This window comes from Primulina eburnea, chromosome 8 (assembly GCF_022965805.1).
Source record: "Primulina eburnea isolate SZY01 chromosome 8, ASM2296580v1, whole genome shotgun sequence".
NCBI classification, from domain to species: Eukaryota; Viridiplantae; Streptophyta; class Magnoliopsida; order Lamiales; family Gesneriaceae; genus Primulina; species Primulina eburnea.
Genome location: NC_133108.1, coordinates 44833048 through 44856796, shown reverse-complemented (window position 1 = coordinate 44856796; position 23749 = coordinate 44833048). Strand labels below are relative to the sequence as shown.

Sequence of the window (23749 nt, the reverse complement as noted above, 5' to 3'; positions counted from 1 at the left end):
GTGTGAATAAAGTCAGTGACCATAGTCATTCTGTTCAAAATCTTGTTTTGCTCATCAAATCTTTTCGGTTTCAACCACAAAACCATCGAAAAGAAACAATTTTCTTCTTGTATGGTTACAAACCCTTTTCGCCTCTTTGGACAACTTAAGGTTTACTGCTTTATGCATAAAATCTGAAATTCTGTGTATAGTTCTCTACACACATCAAACAAAAGACATTTTTTTTGCTAGTTTCCGAAAACCAAATATAAAACTAGGTGCGGAGTTTGGTCATGCAAATGTGAGATCGAAACCTTTCTGATTTCTTCATTCTTATTTAGATCTTGGGACACCTGTGAACCTAATAAGATGCCAAGTTTGGGAAAATGGACCACTGTGTTTATGTTGCCGTTGCGTCTGGCATCCTTGCAGATTCAGCAAATAAAAAGTGAGCAAGTTGTCATGGGGTTGGCGGTGTAGAATGTGGGGTGAATGAATGTGCAGTGGGTTTGCCCCCCATAACCATTTATTGCACTGAATTACAGTGCTTGGTAGGGGCAATCCATCCTTGTAATTCGCATCTTTTGACACGCTCGTGTCTATATACTCTAGCTCTAGCTAGATTTTGAAAATCTGAAAATTATCAAGTTTAATAATCTTTTACATCGTGAGATAAATTATGAATATCGAATTTCCCACTATAGTTTACCATCCTAATATAAGGAAAAAAAAGATTGAACATTGACTTTAAAAAATACATGATGAATATTCAGTAAGTGCTCGTGTATGTGGCAAACTTTTGGATGTAAAACTTTGTGTAAGATAGAGTACTCAACACACATTCTGGACATGAGATTAACCCGAATATGAACAGTAAGAAAGATGACGAGACCGCCATTATTATCACGTTTATCGAATTGAAAGGAATGCATTAACTCGACCAATTCTAGTCTTGTAGACTGAATGAAGACATAAATAAATCATAAAATTGCCTGCAAAAGTCGAACACCCCCGTGTTCCTCACTGTCAAACCAGATACATGGATGATCCCATTTCCCAATATACTCATTTAACATCTCTCCTAAAAAACAATTTAACATCTCTCCAATCAGTCCTTAACTCAGTATCCAAGAAACCAATTGGAACATTACTTGCAATGCCTATCTTTACTCTTATCTTTTCTGCATACAAGCCCATACATCTCACAACTCCTCCTGTCATTTGGCCATGCACTCTTTTCCATAAACTTAACTTGTATATTTGTAGATAATAATTAATAATCCAACAGTTATAAATGAAGAGTATAGGAAAATGACACTCTTTCATAGTTCTACATATTCATACCAAAAGAAAAAAGAATCCAACTTTGAACTCTGTAGAAGTTGTACTTGCTCTGCTACTTCTTCCTGGCTAGGCTTTGTGCAGTACCATTTCAAAGGTCGGCCTTTTTTACATTTTTAGCTTACATGTTGTAAAAAAAATTACATTTCAAGAACATTTATTTGGTTATTTGATCTTTATCATATTTATTTGCTTATATACAGGAATGGAGGGTGAAAATAATAAAGCAGAAGAGGCAACAAAACCCTTCCCCTGTTTATACTGTTCAAGAAAGTTTCACAGTTCGCAAGCTTTGGGCGGCCATCAAAATGCGCACAAGAAAGAGAGGACTTCAGCAAGAAAGAACAAAAGGGTATGTGAAAATACTTTCAACGGCGCCTTTCATCCACTCTCCCCACCGCCGCCGCCGATGATGTTTCCTCCAAGTTATCATCAAATCGGAATTTTCAGCCCTTCCGGTTATATCACCGCGCATGCCGCCAGTCTTCGCCAGTTTCAGGGCCAGGAATGTGGATCAAATGGCGGAGCCCAATTCAATAATGTCGTGTTTTGCCGCGGGAAATTCTTGAATGAGGTGTATGAGACTGGAATTGATGAACAGAGCTATGCGAGTTGGCGGAGGAGCCAAAGATTGTGGAGTGGATTTGGAGAGGAATGCGAGAAGATGGAGATTAAGCAGAGCTTTGGCGATGATGACAGGGAGAAAGAAAAGAACCTTGATCTGTCTCTTCATTTGTAGGATTTTTGCAGTTTGCAAGGAAGTTTTTTTTCCCTTCATTTTTTGGTTTATTTGGCCAGTTTGCATGGTTTTTGAATAAATCGAGAAAGGGGTTTTATTTCTATCGAAAAAAATTGAAAGCTCCAAGTGATAGAGTTGGTCATCTTCACGACAGAACATGCATAGATATGAACGTGGAGGAGGAGGATTCTCACCGAAGGAGGAGGATTATACAGTAGTCTATACCGTATAATCAGGCATTGGTGAAGGAGGAGGATTCTCACCCCATATGTTTTTCAATTATTTGTTTTTTTTTTTTGTTTTTTGGTTTTGAGCTAGGGTGGAGTTGTTAAAATCGTCCCAAAGTTGAGATCATCAGCATTTTGTTCATGCTTATGAAGAATATATAATTAATTTTCGGTGCATCAGTTTTGTTAAAATTCAGTCCAACTCGGCCCAAATTTGAAAATTAAATTAATTTATCGAAATAGTTTTTTATCATATCAAATTACATAAATATCTCCTATCATTTAAACTCTATTCATCATCAATTTCTTTATCTCAAACTCTTTATTTGATTTTCGTAATTTCACGAATAATCTTATGAATCACATGCATTTGGACATAGTCTGACGATAATTTGAGATAATTCCTTTGTCGAGTATTATTTTTATGTATTTTATTCTTTTGAAGGTTTGTTGTGCATGTTCATAAAATGTTAACATGGAATAAAGTAGATATTTAATTGAGACTATCAGATTTTTTGTTTATATTTATGTAAACTCACATTGATGTGATTATCACGTTTCATAACCATGGTGATTGGTGATTTTGTTTATATTATTTTATATCAGCAACAATTGTAATTAAAATAGTATAACTATGGTGGTTTCGTATATACTAATTCAAACCAACAATTCATAATTTTATTAAAATATGTTTATTGATATAAGTAAGTAGTATTAAAAAAATTAATATATTATAAATGAAATAAAACAGAACAAATGTTAAATCAACTCTTAAAGAGAAATAATAGATAATAAAACAAATGAATCACAACAATGGAACTTGTGTTTTCATAGAAAAATGGTATTTTAAGATTTTTTTTAAATTAAATAAAACATAATACAAGTAATAAAGAAAGTCATTTTTAAAATGATGACTTTGAAATAGATTAGAATAATCAATTTCTCAATTTGAAATAAGCTTTTTGTCTTTGGGCAGGGAAGAATATATAATTTCATCTGGACAAGGCCCAAATACTGAGGAGATAAGAATCATCCTGGGCTGCTTAAATGAACATAGGTTACTTGGGCTACTGTCCACAACTGGACACGTACCTTCTGCTAATGGCTTCATAAATTCATTTTCTTTGAAAGTTGACCCAAATTATTTTATTAAAAAAAAAAAAAAGAGTAATAACATGTTCGTTCGTTCCTAATTGAGTCCAAGTTATGGGATAAAAAAAGGTTTTAACAAAAAGTATAAGAAATGAAAATTATATGACCAAATGAAGATTTCTTTTCATTTAGATCGTTCCAACTTTTTACGTATAGACAATAAAATTAAAAACTTGTATTTTTATATGCAAATATTAAAAAATGTTCTTCAGTTTTTGATGAACTACGTAAGCATGAGCCTTCAATTGCCCTCAGAGATTTCAAGTGCAAGCTACAAATTTTAAGAGTCGGTCCTTCAATCTCTTTCAACTCCATAAATACAACATTTACTCCAAATTTGCTACAGTTTTCTTGATAGATTCAAGATTATTTTTCCTTTCTTTTTTTTTATTCCGTTAATAGATTGTATGATTCAATCTATCTCTTCTGTTAAAACTAATATAATTCTTATTGATTGTTAAATAAAAAGTCTCCTATTTTTAAATGGCAAATTGACTTAAAGTGTGATTATCCGAATTAGTTATGGGCAAGAAATGGTGTAATGGGCCAACACACAACTGATTCACATGAATTTCAATACAACCAAAGTCTTCATCATTATCATTTCAGGACCATTTATTATCGTAGTTTAGGACCCCTACTGGACCAATTTCATTGACCCAATTGCCCTGAAAAAATATATACAATTTTGGTCCAATTTCCATAATTTATCATTTCAATCCCTGCAATGGGGGCTCTCTCTAGAACTATTCCATGACCTTGATAACCATCAACTCAATATATATTCTTTTTTTTTTTAAGCTGGGGAGAGGAATATTATATTTGAGTATCGATTAGAGACCCCGTCTTGGTGTCAATTGGTCAGACGAACTACAAGTCATTGACATATCAAATTCTGTTTTTGTTAACAAACAAACACTAATAAATAAATTTCATCATACAAGTGTTCAAGTTTCTAAAAAAGAGTCAAAGTGATCCCGCTCCACGGATTGTACAACGATTTTTAATCCGCGTGGGATCGGGAGAATGGAGTTAATACACTCGTTTTTCATTTATATGGATTCGAGCTCAAGTTGAAGTATAGCTCAAGTATTAATAGTTCAACCGCTGTATTGGTCCTTGGGCTACATTTGAATTGAAGGTCCCCCTAAGTCTGGAGTCAATCTCAACCTTCTAGCTGGAAATTTGAAATTGTGCCAAGCTCATTTACTCGTAGAAGTACATCTGCGGCCATTGTGTGGCTACAAATATCAATCAAGAATGGGCTCAATTATACTCTAATTAACACACACGATTAATTTTGTGAGACGGGTATTACATAGATATCAAACTCAATAACTCGAAGCTCTATATTTGACACTGGGTGCGGCGAGCCCTGTGAAGATGTTTAAGCTAGCACATGGATCGGGAACTAAAGCAAGACTTCGATCTCAAATTATGAGAAACATATATCTGTTATTATGACAGGAACATCTCTGGATCTTATCACTTAAGTTCATTTAATTCTAATTAATTTTTTTTAAAAAAATTTTGTTATCAGTATGACAGCACAGCTCGGGTGTACATTCTGAATCCATCCCATGACTACCAACCAAAGTACGTATCTCAAAATTTAATTTTAATATGTTGAAAGATTTTATCTAAATAATAAATGGTGGATTTTGTCTTATATACAGTTATACTGGTGGCTAATGAAGAATGGTGACAATTGTATGAAGTCCAAGTTAGTCAATTTCAATTTAATTATTGTTGGTGATGGTCGTTAGTGTTACCTACCTACTTCGGAAAACTCGTGTATTAATTTACATGTTGTGGTCTTAGTCATGATCAAATTTAAGGTATGGACCATTCCAAATTGTAGAGGAAGGGTATTACTTTGTCTATTTTGAAATTGAATATGTATATATAGTCTGTAACATACAATACAAACAAAAGGATTTGTTTTAACGTAGATTTAAATATATAAGAGAAGTTATACCAAATTGTTGAGAAAGATTCATCTTGAACCAAAGAATTACGTTACTATTACAAGAATACTAAATTAGCTCAACTCTATTACCAATTTTATAGTGAGTCGTATGACCGTGATTTGTAAAATGAGTTAGCTCTATGATCTTACTAACTTTTCTGTGGATTCACTTCATCCTTTGAATTTTTTCTTAGGTTAGTCTTCGAAGTACAATATCAAAATTTTGATAGCATTACTTTTATACATCTACGAGGATTTGAACTCATGTCTCTCTAAAAATGAAAATTTTTACTTGATACAACATGTAAAGTGGTAACCGCATGACAACTTTTGAAAATTTAAAAAATTCTAAAACGTAAGATAATGTGTGAAAACAGCGAATATAATATATCAATGTTTTTACGGGTTAGTTTCTAAAATGCCTTGTTTGTGGTCAATATGGATACGTCACATTACTCGAAGAATGAATAATTTTGCCACATATGTATGTATTTAAGTTTTAATAACAAATGTAATGAAATCTTTGAAGCGAGAATAAATGATTTATTTATGGAAAAGAAACAAATCCATTACTTTGCAAACAGTTGTCAAATCCGTGTGATTTTCTCCAAAACGCCAAAAAGGTTGGAGGCCGCAAGATTCCTGACCAAAAGAAATACAAGACATAATCAAAGAATCAATCTTGACTAGTGATGAGTTGTAATTGTATTTATTAAAATAATAAATACAATATTTCGAAACAAACATTTAAATTGTTGATTATATTAGTTTCTATGCAATGATTTATATGATACAATAATCGAAACATGATGATTTTGTTAGTTTATTATTTAAAATATTTCAAGTGTGTCATTTAATTTTTGGATCATCGTTGCTCGTTTGTTCGATCTTATTTTGATATCATCGTTATGATTAATTATGTGTATCTTACATACAGTGCATGCTATATAATTATCAGTTTTGATATCCTACACACCTACCGTACGAACCTTTGTGAGCACCGATGAGGTGTCACTCAACCATTGGATGCGCAATTTTTATATATTTCATCACATCTAATAGGTGAGTGACACATCATCGGTGCTCATATAGGTGTGCAGGATATCAAAATTGGCTATATATATATACATATTATATATATATATATATATATATATATATATATATATATATGTATGTATGTATGTAGGTAAGTGCTAATCCATGTGGTTGTTCGCATATTTCAAGATTAGATAATAAATAATTGAGTTTTATGAATAAATGAGCCGAATAGTGGCAAATACATTAAATTAGGACTGTTAACGAAACTAACGAACCTGTTGTGCTCACCATGTGCTAATTTATATATATATATACTCTCGAAAACAGAATAAAGCATATGAAAATTTTCAAAGAAATAAATTAATTATTTATGAAATAATGAGTCTCGAAAATATGGAAAGTTGTATCTGGTAAACGTATGCATGCATCGAACCAAAAACCATGTAATGAACATAATTCGTTTAATTTCGGAAACTTTGGGGTTTTGTTGTTTAATTTAATTTTTTAAAGATTTTGAAATTTTTTATTAAGTTAAGAACTCTAAAGATGATTTCTTAATTTGTTTTTATAATTGACTAAACTGAATTTTTTTAATTAAATTTTCAGATATATAATTATTTTCATTTTGGATTTGGGATATAGTTATTTTTATCAAATGTTACTCTTTTTTTTCATGAAATTCAATGTGCCTACAGCAATATATGGGTGATTTTTCAATATATATATATACATATATATATACACACACACACACACATAATTTATTTGATTTTAAAATATGCAGTAATTGAAAATAGTAGTTTTGGGCGGCACCTTGATTAAATAAATTAATAATTTTATAATAATGGAAGGACGACCATGTTTAGCCAACTCCAACGGTATTACCGACCTCGTTTTATGGGGCAGTGAATAATAATAAAAAAGGGGAAAGCCATTAATATTCATCCACATTCCCACAACGCTATGTATCCCTCGCCATCTGCATGTGGAGAAGTTTTCATCTGTAAATTTTAAGTATAATCAAATAAATTATATATATATATATATATATATATATATATATATATATATATATATATATAAATATATATATATATATATCAAGTCATGGATAAAAAACAATTACGGTATAATAGAATGTGTTTCCTAGAGCCCATAATTCCTTTTATATGGAATTCAGTTTAAAATTAAAACGAGGCATGTTCTCTACCATGTGGTCAACTCCTACTAAGAATAATATTTAATTTCTAGCTTATCTATATTTTCTTATTTTTATTCAAATTGAAACTCTTTCCATGTTAACTATTTTAATTTTAAAAAAAACACAATATATAAGTAATAAAAAAACAATATATAAGTAATTCAATAATTAAGAGCAATTTTGACTCGATTTATGAATATTTAAAACATATTAATCTTATAATATGTTTATGAACACATAAGACATCCGTAAGTATTTGCTAATTTTTAATTAAAAAACTTTACGATTTTTAAAGAAAATTAATTAAATCTTTTTTTAAAAAATAAGAGCTTGATATATTTTTTGAATTTATTAGACTATAGTCAATACAATCACGATAAACTTAATAAGTTGGCCAGTTTTATAATCAAAGCCAAAACTAATAATACACACTAATTATCCGAACATTTAAACCACTAAGATCCAACGAATCTTTCTAAAATTTGAATATGACCATTAGGATTTAGAGTGAGTCTCTTGTGAGATGATCTCACCAATTTTATATGTAAGACAGGTCAACTCTACCGATATTCACAATAAAAATCATATTCTTAACATTAAAAGTAATTTTTTTCATGGATGACCCAAATAAAAAATCTCTCTCACAAAATATAATCCGTGAGACTGTCGTACACAAATTTTTGCTTAGGATTTACAAATATTACAATGGTTCTTTTTCATTTTTTTTTAAACAAAAAAATTAAATCTGGTTCTTTCCAAAGATTCTCTGGGTGGCATGTGCCATTATTATCATTAAAAAAAACTACATTATCTAATGATTAAATTAAACGTCTTTTCATATATAGGATTTGTGAATTGTCATGCCTCTTTTAAAATAATATCTTTTGTGTATATGCATATGAAACAAGTATGATATTGATTAAATAGTGATACGTATTTTACGTGGCATAATGATTTTAAAAACCATATGTGTTACGCTAACATTTTTTGACATAATAGGGAGACGGACACAATTTTCATTCTAGCATAAATCACATCAGTCGTCGCTCAACTCAACATTATATTTCTTTTGTATATAATTTTATATCAAAAAATATTATTCCATGCAGCGAAAAATAAATGAGTATCATATTTTATAAAATGATTCATAAAATAATTTTTACTTAATGGAAACCAGTTGCATCCAAATTTTTAAAGAGTTGAACTATAGAGAAAAATTTGAATCAATATATTGCAAATTCGATATTTCATATATTTAAAATCGAAAACTTAATGCAATTTACTAATACTAATATTTGAACGGTCAGCAGGGAGGCACGTTTAATTTTTAAATAAAATATTTATTTACTTTTGTAGTTTTGAGAAGGATCATACCCTAATTAAATATTAGTTAATTTTCACTTTCCCTTTTGGATTGTTGCACTTGGATCCTAGTTACAAAGTTGATTGGAATGGCCATAGAAAAGTCAGTAGATTCATGATACTGCTCATTCCAAAGCAATTTGGCAATTTAATAAAATACAAGCATGCCATATTTCAAATTAGTACATTATTATCGAACCATGTAACAGGAAAAAATGTATTTTTGACCATATAAGTTTTGCTTATTTGTGATTTTGATTATCTTTGTCGTGAAATTTCGATATTAGTTATGTAATTTTTATTTTTTTTGAAAAATTTTAGTATAGAACCTCATAGTCGCTATTTTTTTCATGAAAAGCAGAGACTCCGTGAAAACAAAGGTTTCATTCACATGCTCCCATAAAATTGTACTTGAAAAATTCCAAGTGGGGTAGGGTGCACCTATCATCGAACCATTCTATATTTCAGTTGCAAGAATTGATTAAGAGTAGTGATGATGGATGTGTGTTTCACCGGAGATTAATAATTACTTTGATGGGAGAGCATTAATTCAAAATTATACATGAAATGAATCATTCAACAACATTAAATGAAGTATAGAAACGTGTGTGAGACGATCTGACGAGTCGTATTTTGTGAGACATGTCTTTTATTTAAGTCATCCATAAAAAATATTACATTTTATGCTAATAGTATTAATTTCTATTGTGAATATCACAGATAAAGATTCGTGAGAGCGTCTCACAAGATAATTACTCTTAAATGAAGACAACTTGTTATTATATATCAACATCACCTCGTTTTTGTTTTTTCAATTGTTTTTTTTTTTTGCTCTCTGTGTATAAAATTGGCTGCTACGTAAATATACAAGACACGAATAAACATCTCTTCTATATATTTAACAATTTATATTTTTAAGATAAAAGCTTGATGACACGATCTGTTTTCCTTTTTTTATTCTATCATTTTAAAATTACAGCTTAATCTTTCATTATTTTTTATAATTATAGTATCACTGCATTAAGTATAATCATTTCAAATTACACTTGGAATTTCATTAATTTTTACAATTAATCAATTAATTATAAAAAAATTACGGTAGCGTCAATGCGCTATTATCATAAATTTCACGCAACGTAAATAATTACGTAATTTTGTAATATACAACGGTAAAAAGGAAAAAAAAAAACTGTGGGTCCAAAGCCGTAGTGTGAATGTGGGCTGGCAGGAATGGGCTTCGTGGGCCGAGACAGCGTGAGAAGTCACCATCCCAAATGTTATCCATCCAATATAAATTTGGGGATTCCACTCCACGTAGCGCTCGAACTTGGCTCATCATTCAAACCTTTTACTATTGCCAGATACGCATGGATTTTACTTTAAAACTAAAGGGGGTGTATTCAATCTAAACTTTTAATGACTTTTATGGAATTTTAAAATCTAGAGGTATTCAATCTAAACTTTTAATGACTCTATATATGTTTAGTGGTATTCAATATGGATTTTGGTAGAGTTTTAAAAAGTCATGTGGTATTCAAACTTGACTTTTTAAAACTCTCCAAAAGTCAAGAGGTATCCAAAAAATCCATAGATTTTCAAGGATTCTTATTTTATTATTCATGTACAAACCTTGAAGCCTTTTGTACAATTACAGAAAATCTAAAATATTCTTTCACCTATACCAAAGATTTTGATGGACTTTCTTTTTTGAAAAATACGCTATCTCTCTTCTATCTCAAGCCATCTCTAGGGTTCTTCACTCTCTCCAAAAAAATTTCTTCTATTCAAAGGTATGATTATTCATGTACAAACCTTGAATTGTTGTTTTTTTCTTGAATCAATGCATTATGATTATTGTATTTCATATCTCATAAAAACAATGAATGATATGACATGTGATGAATTGTGTTTTTTCTTGAATCATTATGATTATTGAAAAAACTTTGGAATACTTCAGCATTCATATTATTCTTTCTTATGCTATTGTTCATTAATATGTTGAATTGACATAAAGAATTGAAATTTTGATTTCAATAAATTGGATAGTTCATTTGTCGTTTTTCACAAATTAAATTTATTTATCATTTAAATAAGTAAAATTCATTTACATTTTCATAAATAAAAAAAAATTTAAAATTGAATAAGTTATACATGTCCAATAATTATTTAATAAAAATTAATAAAAAAATAAATCACAATTATAAAAGTTTACAAAAATCTACAAAAATCTTGAAAAAAAGTCTAAAAAAGTCTATGAAATATGTTTTACAATTCCATGAGATTCTATAAAATTCAATCAAAATCCATCAACTCCACAAAAGTCCACCTTTTAAAAAAAGTCATTAAAAATCATTAAAAGTTTAGATTGAATACACCCCCCTAATTTATACATGCTTTACTACTGTGAAAAATATTTAGTCTCTATGTTTTCGATAAACTTACTAAACATATTTCTTTCTTTGTTTAAAATTCAAACGGTCATTTGTATTTTTGTAAAAAAAGTAATAGTAAGTATCTGGTCAGACGTGTCAACCATATTCATATTTATAATAATAAATAAAAAAAATTCGATGATCTAATAAGATATTTGTCTCATAAAATTGACTCATGACTGAATGACTGATAATTCATTAAATCATCTCTCAGAAATTTTTGTGAATCGTTAAATATGTTTTGACGTTATCAAATTCATTCCATTTTGTCTTCAAAAATTGCAAAATGTATAAAAAGAATTGTTTATTGGGCATCTGTGGGTCCATCAGAATCAGATGGAGATGACCTATCTCTTTCATCTATCCATAATTCTCCTCCAAATTTCTGTTCGACCTTCACCTCCACTAATGATTTTCATTTAAACTAAATCCATACTTGTTTTGTTAACACTGGGTTCCACCATTTTTTTACCTAGTTCACCCATGTCGGTACTCTATATGATCATTTTAAACAAACTAATATACATATGGAAATTTAATTTTTGTCTCGTAATCATTTTTAATCTTGTTGTCGATCGATTGAATATTTTAATTTACTAATTTGTATTTTTTTTAACTTTAGTCATTTTTTTAATGGTGGTGACGTTTACATATCAGAAATATGATGTCACCCCAATATTTTCTTGTCGCGTTAGTATTTTCGGAGCTACATCAACATTCCGATGAAAATTACTAAATTTAGAAAGAAAAAAAATAATAGTTAGTGTACTTATACTGTGAAGTACTAATTACCTGTCCAAAATTTTAATAAGTATCATAAAAAATTTTGTGAGACGGTCTCGTGAGTCAATTTTGTGAGACAAATCTTCTATTTGAGTAATTCATGAAAAAATATTACTTCTTATACTAAAAATATTATTTTTATTGTAAAATAAACATAATTGATTTATCTCACGAATAAAAAATTTTGAGACCGGACATCATTCATCCCTTCACGAGCAAATAAATGCTACGAAATTATTTGATTTTCAGATACAAGATATTAATGGGATAAAAATATATTCAATCCTCAAAATTTATAGTTTTTTTTTAATAACTCACAAAGAGAGAATTTTTTAATGAGATATTTAATCCCACAATTATTATTATATATAAAAGTAATACATAAAATAATACAAGGTGGACTTTGAGAAAATGGCCACATTCCAAAGCATAAACTCCCACCTTCATCACATGCATTCTCTTCTATTTAAGCCCCTCCATCTTCCTCCTCTCCCTTCATTCCTAACTTTATCCAATACACAAATATTCTCAGCATAGAATCTACTGAACCCCGAGTTTTTAAATCTCTGATAAAATCATAAAACCCTATTCCTTCTAGCAGAAAACCAAGAAAATGTTAAGTTTTTCTACTGATAAGGGTTCCCCCAGATGTGTGTGGGTGAACGGCCCCGTCATTGTCGGAGCAGGGCCTTCCGGCCTGGCGGTGGCCGCAGGCTTGAAAGATCATGGCGTGCCATTTGTGATTCTTGATAGAGAAGATTGCATTGCATCTTTATGGCAGAAGCGGACTTACAATCGCCTGAAGCTCCATCTGCCGAAGCAATTCTGCCAACTTCCTAAATTCCCATTCCCTGAGGACTACCCCGAGTACCCCACGAAGAGACAGTTTGTTGATTACCTGGAATCATACGCCAGGTTTTTTGGCATAAACCCACAGTTTAACGAGAGTGTGGAGTACGCTAAGTACGATGAAACGTGCTGTCTGTGGAGGGTCAAAACTGTAACTGGTGACGGAGTTGAGGTTGAGTACATTTGTCAGTGGCTTGTGGTGGCAACGGGGGAGAATGCGGAACGTTTGGTGCCTGAGATTGAGGGGTTGAATGAATTTGGTGGAGAAGTGATCCATGCCTGTGATTACAAGTCCGGTGAAAGTTTCAGAGGGAAGAAGGTTCTTGTAGTGGGCTGTGGGAATTCAGGCATGGAGATTTCTCTTGATCTTTGCAACCATGATGCCAAGCCTGCAATGGTCGTTCGAAAATCGGTGTGTAAGAATAACATTTCAACTAGAAGATTCTAAAAGAAAGTTTTGATTCTTGATTTTGCTGATGAAATATTTTTGGGTTCTTTTCAGGTTCATGTGTTGCCAAGAGAGATGTTTGGGAAGTCCACATTTGAGCTGGCTATGTTTATGCTGAAATGGCTGCCATTATGGTTGGTGGACAAAGTTTTGCTGGTTTTGGCTTGGATGATTCTTGGAAATATCGAGAAATATGGGCTGAAACGGCCATCCGTGGGGCCTTTGGAGCTCAAGAACACTGAGGGGAAAACTCCAGTTCTGGACATTGGTGCATTGGAGAAAATCAGGTCGGGAGATGTACAAGTTGTCCCTGGAATCAAAAGATTTTCGAGCTCCGGAGTCGAGTTTGTCAATGGCGAAAAGCTCGAATTGGGCTCGGTTGTTTTGGCTACTGGATACTGCAGCAACGTCCCTTACTGGCTGAAGGTATGATCAATAAGATCGATCGACTTTGTGCATGATATCACCACATAATTCAGAGGCTAATATTTCTTGATTTACTCATCATGTTTCAGGAAACTGAGTTCTTTTCGAAGAATGGTTTCCCAAAGGCGTCGTTTCCAAATGGCTGGAAAGGAAAAGCTGGGCTCTATGCCGTCGGATTCACAAGAAGAGGGATCTCTGGTGCTTCTGCTGATGCCCTTAAAATAGCTCAAGATATTGGAAATATTTGGAAAGATGACTTGAAGAAGAAAAGGCAGAAAGTCCCCACTCATCGAAGATGCATTTCGACTTTCTAGTCGCAAGCCGTTTCAAATCTTCTGCTACACCATAAGCCACGAGTCCGTAGCATCGAATGTCCAGAAGATTTAAACTCGTGAAAATGGGGCTTGAAGTTTTTTTCCCGGCTTCTCTTCCTTCCTAATTTTTCTCGAAGAATAGGGTAATACAAAGAAAAAGGCAGATAGCATAGAGATCAGCCCTCTCCAAAAAGCCCAAGTTTTTTTAAAGATGCAGGGCATTTTTGTATACCGAGGAGGATGAGGCTTTTCCCCTTCCTTTATTTTACCACTGACTCCTTATGGAAACGTACGATGTAACATATTATTCCAAAAGAAAGTAATCCTTCTAATTTTTCATGCCATTCTTTTTTTCTTTTCTAACATAATTTAACTGAACTATCAATCAAAACTAAATCGATCTTGGAACTTCACCTTTATGGCTAGACTGCCATACATACTTTTATCTTTTGGCTAATAGAAATGAGTAAAACTTTTAAATCGGAGGGATGAAGCAATTAAGACAAAAGAAAACAAATTCAAACTCAATAGTAGGAATCAAATTCATACAAGTCTCCATAATAATCTTTGTTTATGTATTGGGGCCCAAGTAAGTTCCATACTATTCCAGTTATCAAGTTAACTAACAACTTGAGGCAGTTCAATCTGGGTAGGGTGCATTCACAGCTCTTACTCTTTCAAGTCATTTTCATTTTAATTAATACCCTCGATCTCCTCGCACCATTGTGCCGAGGAAACAAGACATTCGGACTGTTTAGCTTAAATAAGATTAAATACCAGTCAAAGGCTTATAAATGCAAAAAAAAAAAAAAAAATTGATTGGTAAAAAATTACAGTTGATTTTGTATTCAAATACATAATAATAATAATAATTTATATTAGCCAGTCCTAGTAAAAGAACTGGGAACAACAATTTGTGGGTTGTTTTTTAGTTATCAGAAATAAAAATTTTAAATTATGATTATAAAGTTTAGAAGGAAGATCAAAAATATGCATGATTATAGAAGTATAAGACAAAAAAATTGGCTTCGCCCGGACTCGAACCGGAGACCTTCAGTGTGTTAGACTGACGTGATAACCAACTACACCACGAAACCTTGCTGCTTCATCTACGGCCAGTTTATTTTATTTAATACATAATCTTGTCACATTTTTCTGTTGTAATACGTTTACTCATCATTGTTGAGTGAATTTTTATTCCCAAAATAGCTTCATTTGCTACAATTGGGTGATAATTAAAGTCCAAGGACAAGTTCATTTTAATATATTTATTTAAAATAGAACATATATAGATGTGTATAATAAGCAATATATATATATATTCATGGGAAAATTATTGAGAAAAAGGACAGTGCATTTATATCTTTTCTTCAGAAGTGAAAATCTGAAAAAATATTTTTGTCCAAAATCGCAGATGTTTCATTGTGCATGACAGAACCTAGGACTAGCCCACATGTTTTCTTCCATTCCTTGCATCAAAATTATTCAAATTATCCTGATTTTGATGTCCCAGCCAATTTGAATTATTCGTCCTTTATTGTCTTGGCTCGAGTTGATAAATTAATTCTTATTGAATTATAAACTTTTCATTTGTATTCCATTACATTTCTATATGTATATTACGCCTGTTCATGATTTACCTAATAGCACTCGTAAATGCATAAAATAAATGGAGATCCGAGGCGAGTTATCGAATAAAAATATTATATATACATATTTAAAAAAAACAAAGAGTATGAATTTCACATTTATTTGTCCCTAGCTAGTTCTGAATTGTGATTTATTGTATGGTTGGTATTTTTTTTAAAAAAAAATTTGTATGGACATCCCCGCTGCCTATGTTTGCAGATGAACACATGGGAGTGCACTTGAAATTTAGGACATTTTACAATTTGTAATGTGCCAATCACACCTCTTCTTAAGTCAATTTCATGTGAATGAAGACTTGGAACCAAGCAACTTGAACCCTATCGTACTTTTGTCCATCAATGAAACAGAATATTGTCGTTTTTTTTTTAAAAAAATAATAACGAATCATTGGCACTTGTTTCCAAACGGACCCATGAATCATGATCATAGTTGAGATGAGTAATTGCATTTTTCAGGGTTACATTTTTTAATTTTTTTACTAAAATTACTAATTTTTTTTTCCCTTTCAGAAGATGGACAAAATAAAAGGAAAAATTGTATTATCAGAAATTCAACTATAAACTTGTATAGTGATTGAAGACACATTTCTTCGTCTATATCTGGAAAATTACGCATAGATTTTTTTGTTAAAATTGCGTCGAAGACTCGTAATTAGTTATTTTAAAAAATTCAAATAATATCTATATAATATAAGCGAAGACTTACGTTAATAGAAATTATAATATTTTATTCGAATTTTTGAGAATGAACGTATATGAGAACACCAAATTGTTTTCAGAATTTAAGCTTTTAGGAGTCTCGGTACATTTGATCGGAGACTTCAATTCGAATGTTGCTAGCAAGGGAGCAGAGGTTGTGAAGAATGACTTGAAATATTGTGAGCACATATGAATGATAAATAAATTTACACACAGGAAAGTATTTTAAGTAACACGTACATTTTATGATCCAAAAATATGTAGGCTTAATTAAATCGTCCGAAAAGAGATAGAAAAAATAATTTGACAATTCATCTATTTGTAGATTAGTTATTTGAATTCAAAAGAGTGGAGAATGATTCTGATATTACCATTTTTTTGTCCCGAATAATTTATAGTTACCCCTCCCGTTTAATAATAAAGGATATATTTTTTATAAAAAAAAGGATATAATAATGGAAATACGGACCAGATAAATTTAGGGCAGAGGCTGCATTTTTTTTTAAAAAAGCCTATATTTGCAGGGATAAGCTGACTATAGATTATTTTCTTTTCTTTTTTTTTAATATTTTTCAAAGGTTCAAATTAAATGGTAATTATTTGGGATGTTTTATTTTGGTCTCGCTAATGAAGGGCTAATTTTATTTTATATATCTAGAGAAAGTTATAATGTAGTTAGTTTAATATCTTTGTTCGAGCAAAAAACAATGGTTCATATATATTAAAAAATCTTCTCAATTTTTGTCATGTATTATATTATGTGATTAATATAATTAACATTGACATGGATTCATAATACACTTTTTATCATTACATGCATTAGCTACAAATTGTCCACCACTTTTTATTTTTCTTAATTCATAATTAAGGGTTAATTTTGAAAATTACTTAAATATCAATAATATCTACGATTTTAAACGACGTATTTTTGCCACAAACTCAAAAGGGAGTGGGATGCATGCATGTACAATTGAATGAAATATTAATTAGCTATATTATATATTATAATTATATTATTATATTATATCAAATAAATGGAACAATAATCTCATTGCGTGCTTACATTCTTAGAAATAGAATATAACTTTACTTTCAAACATAAGAACACAACACGAACATTTAATATAAGGTGATTAAAACATAAAAGTCAGAGCTGAATATATATGTGCGAGTTGCATAAAATTAATGATAGACAAAGACGAATGGATGTTTTCTCTATCTATTTTTAGGCAAAAACTTGTGTGATGATCCCACATGTCGTATTTTGTGAGACGGATCTCTTATTTGAGTAATCCATGAAAAATATTATTTTTTATTGTAAATATCGGTAAGATTGACCGTCTCAAAGATAAAGATTCGTGAGATCGTCTGAAAAAAAACCTACTCCTACTTTTAAGTTGAATTCCGCCCCTTTACATGGATCTCATCGTAAGCAGCAAAACCATTGAAACCACGGTGAGGAACCGAAGATTGGCTGCTAAATATGACGAGGTCTTTGAAGCAAACCAGTGGACTCGAAAACAAAGTTGTTGGCATAGGGTGTAAGTTTTTCCCTCCCCTTTAACCCCACCGCCGCCAACAAAATCGCGACACTGCACCTGTGCATGGACACCAAATGCGCGGTACTCCAACTCCCACACATGGATTACGTTCCTGCTCAGTGCTTCATCTGGAGTTTGCTCGCCAATTCCGGTGTGATTACCTTTGTTGGAGTTGAATTGCAAGACATGTGCCACAAGATAATGAGTGAATATGGAAACGAGTACTTGAGAAGTGAGTGTAAAGTGGTTGATGTGCATTTGCTTGCCAAGGCATGGTTCCCGATGAGCTATAGGGGAAGGCCTGGCCTGAAAGTTCTCGCATATGGGGTTGCGGGACTGTCCATGAGGATGAGCACCACACGTATATATCGTCGCTACGGTGCCGATTGGGTGGTTCAGCCGGGACTGAAAGCGCTTGCCAGACACACCTGATTGGGCTGAACATGGAGAAGCCGATTCATGTGTGTCGCAGCAACTGGGAGGCCGCCAGGGTTCTGAGCTTGGAGCAGGTGGATCGTTATGCTTTGCATGGATGTTTGTGCTTCTCACGAGTGATTCTGGACGTTAAAATTTGATGTTTTTAATTAGTATTTGGCATTTGTTTTTAAAATCGTTGGAACAATTTTCATATACCTTTTTAGCCTCCAAATTTAACATTTCTCAATCCATTATTCAAAGGCTACAATTATTACTTTATGGTACTTTCAGGAAAATGAACAAATTAAGTTTTCTTTCCCATAAAAATTATACTGCAGTATATTTATAGCCTTCCTATAACCATCTTACTCTCAAATTTCAATCCAAACAAAGGTGCCGGTTGATGCCCGCGTGAATCTCCTAAAATTACTAAACAAGATAATTTGGATCAAAATGAAATTACAACACGACTTTTCATTTTAGGATTTGATTGATAAATCCGAACAAAAAAACGAGTAAATATTATTGGGCAATCCGTTGGAAGCGGCCCATTACAACTTATTGTGAAGTCCAAAACCAAGTAATTAACCATAGGCTGCCATGATATACTATACCCTCCTGATCTCCGTCTCTGGTTTCTGTACTGTCCCCCTTCCATGAATTCATTTGATTCTGTATTTTTTTGTTTTTTCCATTAGATATTTGCATGTCTATGTCTGTTCACTGAATCTTTCGTTCACTTCCCAATTCTTGCTTTCACGGTTTAGGTGAATTAATCGCCGGCGAAAGCCACGCCGAGCTGTTCCATGTAGCCTGTTTTCTTTTTGTTCTTTGTATCTGTTTACCATTTCAGGGTTTGAATTCTTTTTGGGTTTTTCTTTTGTACTTTGTGCGTGTACATGCATTGTTGTTCGAATGTTTGATTTAGTTGATATATATATATATATGTTTTTTTCTTCACGCATTTGTATGAATCTGTTTTTATAGTTTTACATTTTTAGACCTCGGAATATTGCACTGCCACTTCATCAGACGTAAAAGGATGACTCAATTACATGGAATTTCTTCATTTTCTTCTTCTAATCTCCTATTCTATGATCCTAAAAGAGGTATTTACAATATAAAATCCGTCTTTTTTTCTTTTCTTTTATTTTTTGTTAAGAATAACACTTTGCTTTACTTCTACATGGTTTTAGATGTGATTTTAACTCATTTCTTCCATTGTGAATTTAGGCCGCCTGTGCCATATTGTACATTACCCAAGAAAGATGTCTTCGGAATTAGAGGTATTTTGTACTTCCTCTTTCAAATGCACCTTTTTTTATAACGGACAAGGTGTGGCGTTTTTGAGGATTTTTGTTCTGTCCCTTTTCTCAATGCTAGGTAGGAGCAAAAGCCAGCGAGTTTAATGGTCATGCTGTTATCCAGGCCAGATCTGACTTTGGTTTAGAATATAGCAATCATGGTACAAGCTTCATTGCTCTATACCACTTGGTTCCATCTTTTGCTTGTCTTGTTTATTTTTGGTTTATGATCATGTCACTACAACATTAATGGAGTTTAATTTTTCCAAGTGTTATTGAAATTTCGTGCGAATGTGTGGTGGCTTCAAGACTGCAGCTTTACTTTCTTTTTTTTGTACACAGTTATAACTATGCAGGACTGTCAAGGAAAAAAGATCGGTCCAAAAAGCGCTCTTTTTTTATGTGGTTGCATGGGAATGCTATCAAATTCTCCCAATCACAGTAATTTTAGTAATGGTTTAACATTCTGACCCCTAATGAATTTGTTTGATGCAGCTATCCGAGCAGTTTTGGCTAGTGACAAAGAGACAATGGTTACTAGTGGTATGGATGGAAAAATTCTGCCTAAAAAGTTGAACGAAGTGGTCCTGGCCTATAGTGGTGGTTTAGATACCTCCGTAATTGTACCTTGGCTTAGGTATGTTAATAGGTGAAAGTTGATAAATTTTATTCTTGATTAATGATTAATATGGCTCGTCATCTAATTTCTTATCCTTCAAATTCAAAAAATATGCATGCTTGTAATTCCCCAGTTATCTTTGAGAATGGACATCTTTTTTGATTTGTGTGATACAGGGTATCCTAAATCTATTGGGACATTCTGCTGCTTTGTATAATTAAATGTTTATGTTTAACGAAACTCTGAATTCCACGTTACCGTCTTGAGAACTGAGGCCTTGAGATACTGCATAAATATACTCAAATGTATAAACTGCAAGGCTGTTCTTCCATTGTGAAACTAAAGTAACTTCAATAAAGACATATCGATTTCAGTTTACTGATTTACTCTTTACTTCAGGGAATCAACACATACCAATTTTTTTACTGCAAGGGTAGGGTCCAACTTTTATTGAACTTTGTCTGTTGAACATTATTATTCTCGATTGTTAATCATAGACTTGGCACCTTGGATACCTCAATTCGAAAGGTGTCTGAGTTTGCAAACATTTGAAGTTGAGAATGACTAGATAAGGGAAAGTTTACGACACATGTTTCTCAGTGTGTTTGCGTTTCTTTTGCTGGTCTGGCGATGCAGGAAAAATTATGGCTGCGAAGTTGTTTGCTTCACTGCAGATGTTGGCCAAATATGTGAACTCAATCTGCACGGTTTCATCAATTCATAAAAATGGTATATTTACCAATTACTGTTGAAAATACAATGAGAGTCATGACTAAAGTAAATTAGTTTTGTTGACAGAGAACATAAATGTAAGGATAATAGGGGTAGGAATGCTGGAATGGTTTGCTCTTTTCTCTTATTTACTGTCTGGTACCTGATCGAAATCTTTGAATTTAGGGCATACAAGAATTAGAAGGTCTGGAACAAAAGGCCAAGGCTAGTGGAGCGTGTCAACTAGTGGTGAAGGATCTGAAAGAGGAATTTGTGAGAGATTTTATTTTTCCTTGCTTACGAGCTGGTGCTATCTATGAGAGAAAGTACTTGCTTGGGACTTCAATGGCCCGACCTGTTGTTGCTAAGGTACCTTGTGAAAATATATAAAAGTTACTTCCTGTTTTTCAGATAATATCACTCATTCCTTGGTTTTTTGTTTCTTTTATTATGAAATGAATTCATCTTTTTTAGTTATTGAAAGAAGTCTTATCCTTGAGTTTATCATTTATGTCCTCATTTCCTGTTTGCATGCTTATTAATTGAATGAAAAGTGATCAATGTTTGATTTTGGCATTTTTTTGTTAATGCCTCCTATCAGCTACCCTATTTTCGTGAAAAAAATTTCTTTGGGATTTGTCTTTAGTTGTGTTGCTTTGTTATCTAAATTGTACATGTTAATGCATCGAAAACATAGGCCATGGTTGATGTGGCAAAAGAAGTTGGTGCTGATGCTGTTTCTCATGGATGTACAGGAAAAGGAAATGACCAGGCATGCTCTAGGATTTCAATCTATACATTTTGATTCTTATTGAAGCTTCTCTTTTCAAGTTTGTTTTACTTTTCTTTGTTACAGGTCCGGTTTGAGCTAACTTTTTTTGCTCTGAATCCTGAACTAAGTGTTGTTGCTCCTTGGAGGGAATGGGAAATAAAGGGAAGGGAAGATGCAATTGAATATGCTGTAAAGCATAATGTGCATGTTCCAGTTTCAAAGAAATCCATCTACAGCAGAGACAGGAACCTGTGGCACCTCAGCCATGAGGTAAGTGTTGAATTTATATTAGATTTTTATGTAAGAAAATTTCATTACATTTTCTATATTCATACCCATCGGATATTTTTTATGGCACCAGATTCAATATTCAGTATTACTAGTCTGGACTGCTCTGTGTTTTGAACTTAGGGATATTTATGCTTAAAAGAGTTGTTCTATTTGCATTATCAATCAGTTGGTTGAGTCACCAAAATTCACATCATGTGTACAGATATGGTTCTAGATTTAAAATGTTTTAACTGTGATCTTGTGTTGTGTAAATGCTTCTTATTGTCCAAATTTTACATCAATTTTGGCATATGAATGTTTAAGGGGGATATCTGGGAAGACCCTGCAAATGAGCCTATGGAGGACATGTACATGATGACTGTCGACCCAAAAGTGGCCCCAGATCAACCTGAGTTAGTTGCCTCAACTTCTTCTATTTTCATTTTGGAGTAATTTATTCCCTACAATCAATACCTCTTGACATTACTTGTGCATATGTATGGACTATGGTTAAATATTGGTGATTTCTCTTTTCCTTATAGTCCCATACTTGCAGGTATGTGAATATTGGTATGGTTGAGGGTCTCCCTGTTTTGATCTATCTCCTGCATCTCTTCTCTCAGAGCTAAATGAAATTGGTGGGAAGCATGGGATTGGCCGTGTAGATATGGTAGAAATCGTCTCGTGGGAATGAAGAGCCGTGGGGTGTATGAAACTCCTGGTGGAACAATCCTCGTCGCAGCTGCGAGAGAACTCGAGTCTCTGACACTTGATCGTGACACCATGCAGACAAAGGATTTTCTTGCCCTGAAGTATGCCGAGTTAGTATATGCTGGTAGATGGTTTGATCCACTTCGCGAGTCAATTGATGCTTTCATGAAAGAAATCACAAAATCTAGCAGTGGATCAGTTACTCTCAAGCTTTATAAAGGATCTGTGAGCGTAACAGGCAGGGAAAGTCCTAACAGTCTCTACAGACAAGACATCTCCTCATTTGAGAGCGGGGAAATCTACGATCAAGCTGATGCTGCTGGCTTCATACGGCTCTATGGATTGCCGATGAGGGTCCGTGCTATGCTTGACAAGAGCCTCTAATATGTATTGACTAGGTCAATCTGCCTGTCTCAGCTTTTCCGAACTCAAAGTGGTAAGTGCAATGTGCTGATTCTGTGTTAAGTTGATGTCTTGTTCTGTTTAGAGTATTGACGAGTTTCGTGATAAAAACTTGGAAGTTCCGGCCAGGGAACTCAATGCAGTGCAGATGCAAATCTTTATCTACCACTGAGCTCCTTTGAGCATTTGATAGGGACCATCAAATTCCACCTGCATCCGCATGCCATCAATGGCACCAGAGTGGAGTTTTTAGCGTATAAAATAGCATGATTAAAATAGAATAATGCTATTTGCCATTTTACCTTGTAATGCTTAAGAATTCTGTCTCGTCTCGTCTTCAGTGTTTTGTCACCAAATATATCAGGTTCTACCATTACATGTATTATATACT

General features: G+C 32.7%; 2 protein-coding genes, 1 non-coding gene and 1 pseudogene across 3 annotated transcripts; 3 read left to right on the top strand and 1 right to left on the bottom strand.

Annotated features, from left to right (window-relative positions):
• The first annotated feature begins 83 nt into the window (after window positions 1-83).
• Window positions 84-2367, top strand: LOC140840254 (uncharacterized). The gene is made up of 2 exons (XM_073207513.1): window positions 84-1417; window positions 1524-2367. The coding sequence occupies exons 1-2, from the start codon at window positions 1291-1293 to the stop codon at window positions 2057-2059; spliced, it is 663 nt and encodes a 220-aa protein (XP_073063614.1). The 5' UTR covers window positions 84-1290; the 3' UTR covers window positions 2060-2367.
• A 10347-nt stretch (window positions 2368-12714) lies between these two features.
• On the top strand, window positions 12715-14587 carry LOC140838090 (probable indole-3-pyruvate monooxygenase YUCCA8). The gene is made up of 3 exons (XM_073204177.1): window positions 12715-13487; window positions 13578-13949; window positions 14039-14587. Exons 1-3 carry the CDS (start codon window positions 12840-12842, stop codon window positions 14261-14263), a joined length of 1245 nt encoding a protein of 414 aa, XP_073060278.1. The 5' UTR covers window positions 12715-12839; the 3' UTR covers window positions 14264-14587.
• Window positions 14588-15286: 699 nt separating this feature from the next.
• On the bottom strand, window positions 15287-15360 carry TRNAV-AAC (transfer RNA valine (anticodon AAC)). The gene has a single exon. It is a non-coding gene; the product is annotated as a tRNA-Val (tRNA).
• A 3755-nt stretch (window positions 15361-19115) lies between these two features.
• On the top strand, window positions 19116-23489 carry LOC140840250 (argininosuccinate synthase, chloroplastic-like; annotated as a pseudogene).
• The last annotated feature ends 260 nt before the right edge of the window (window positions 23490-23749 follow it).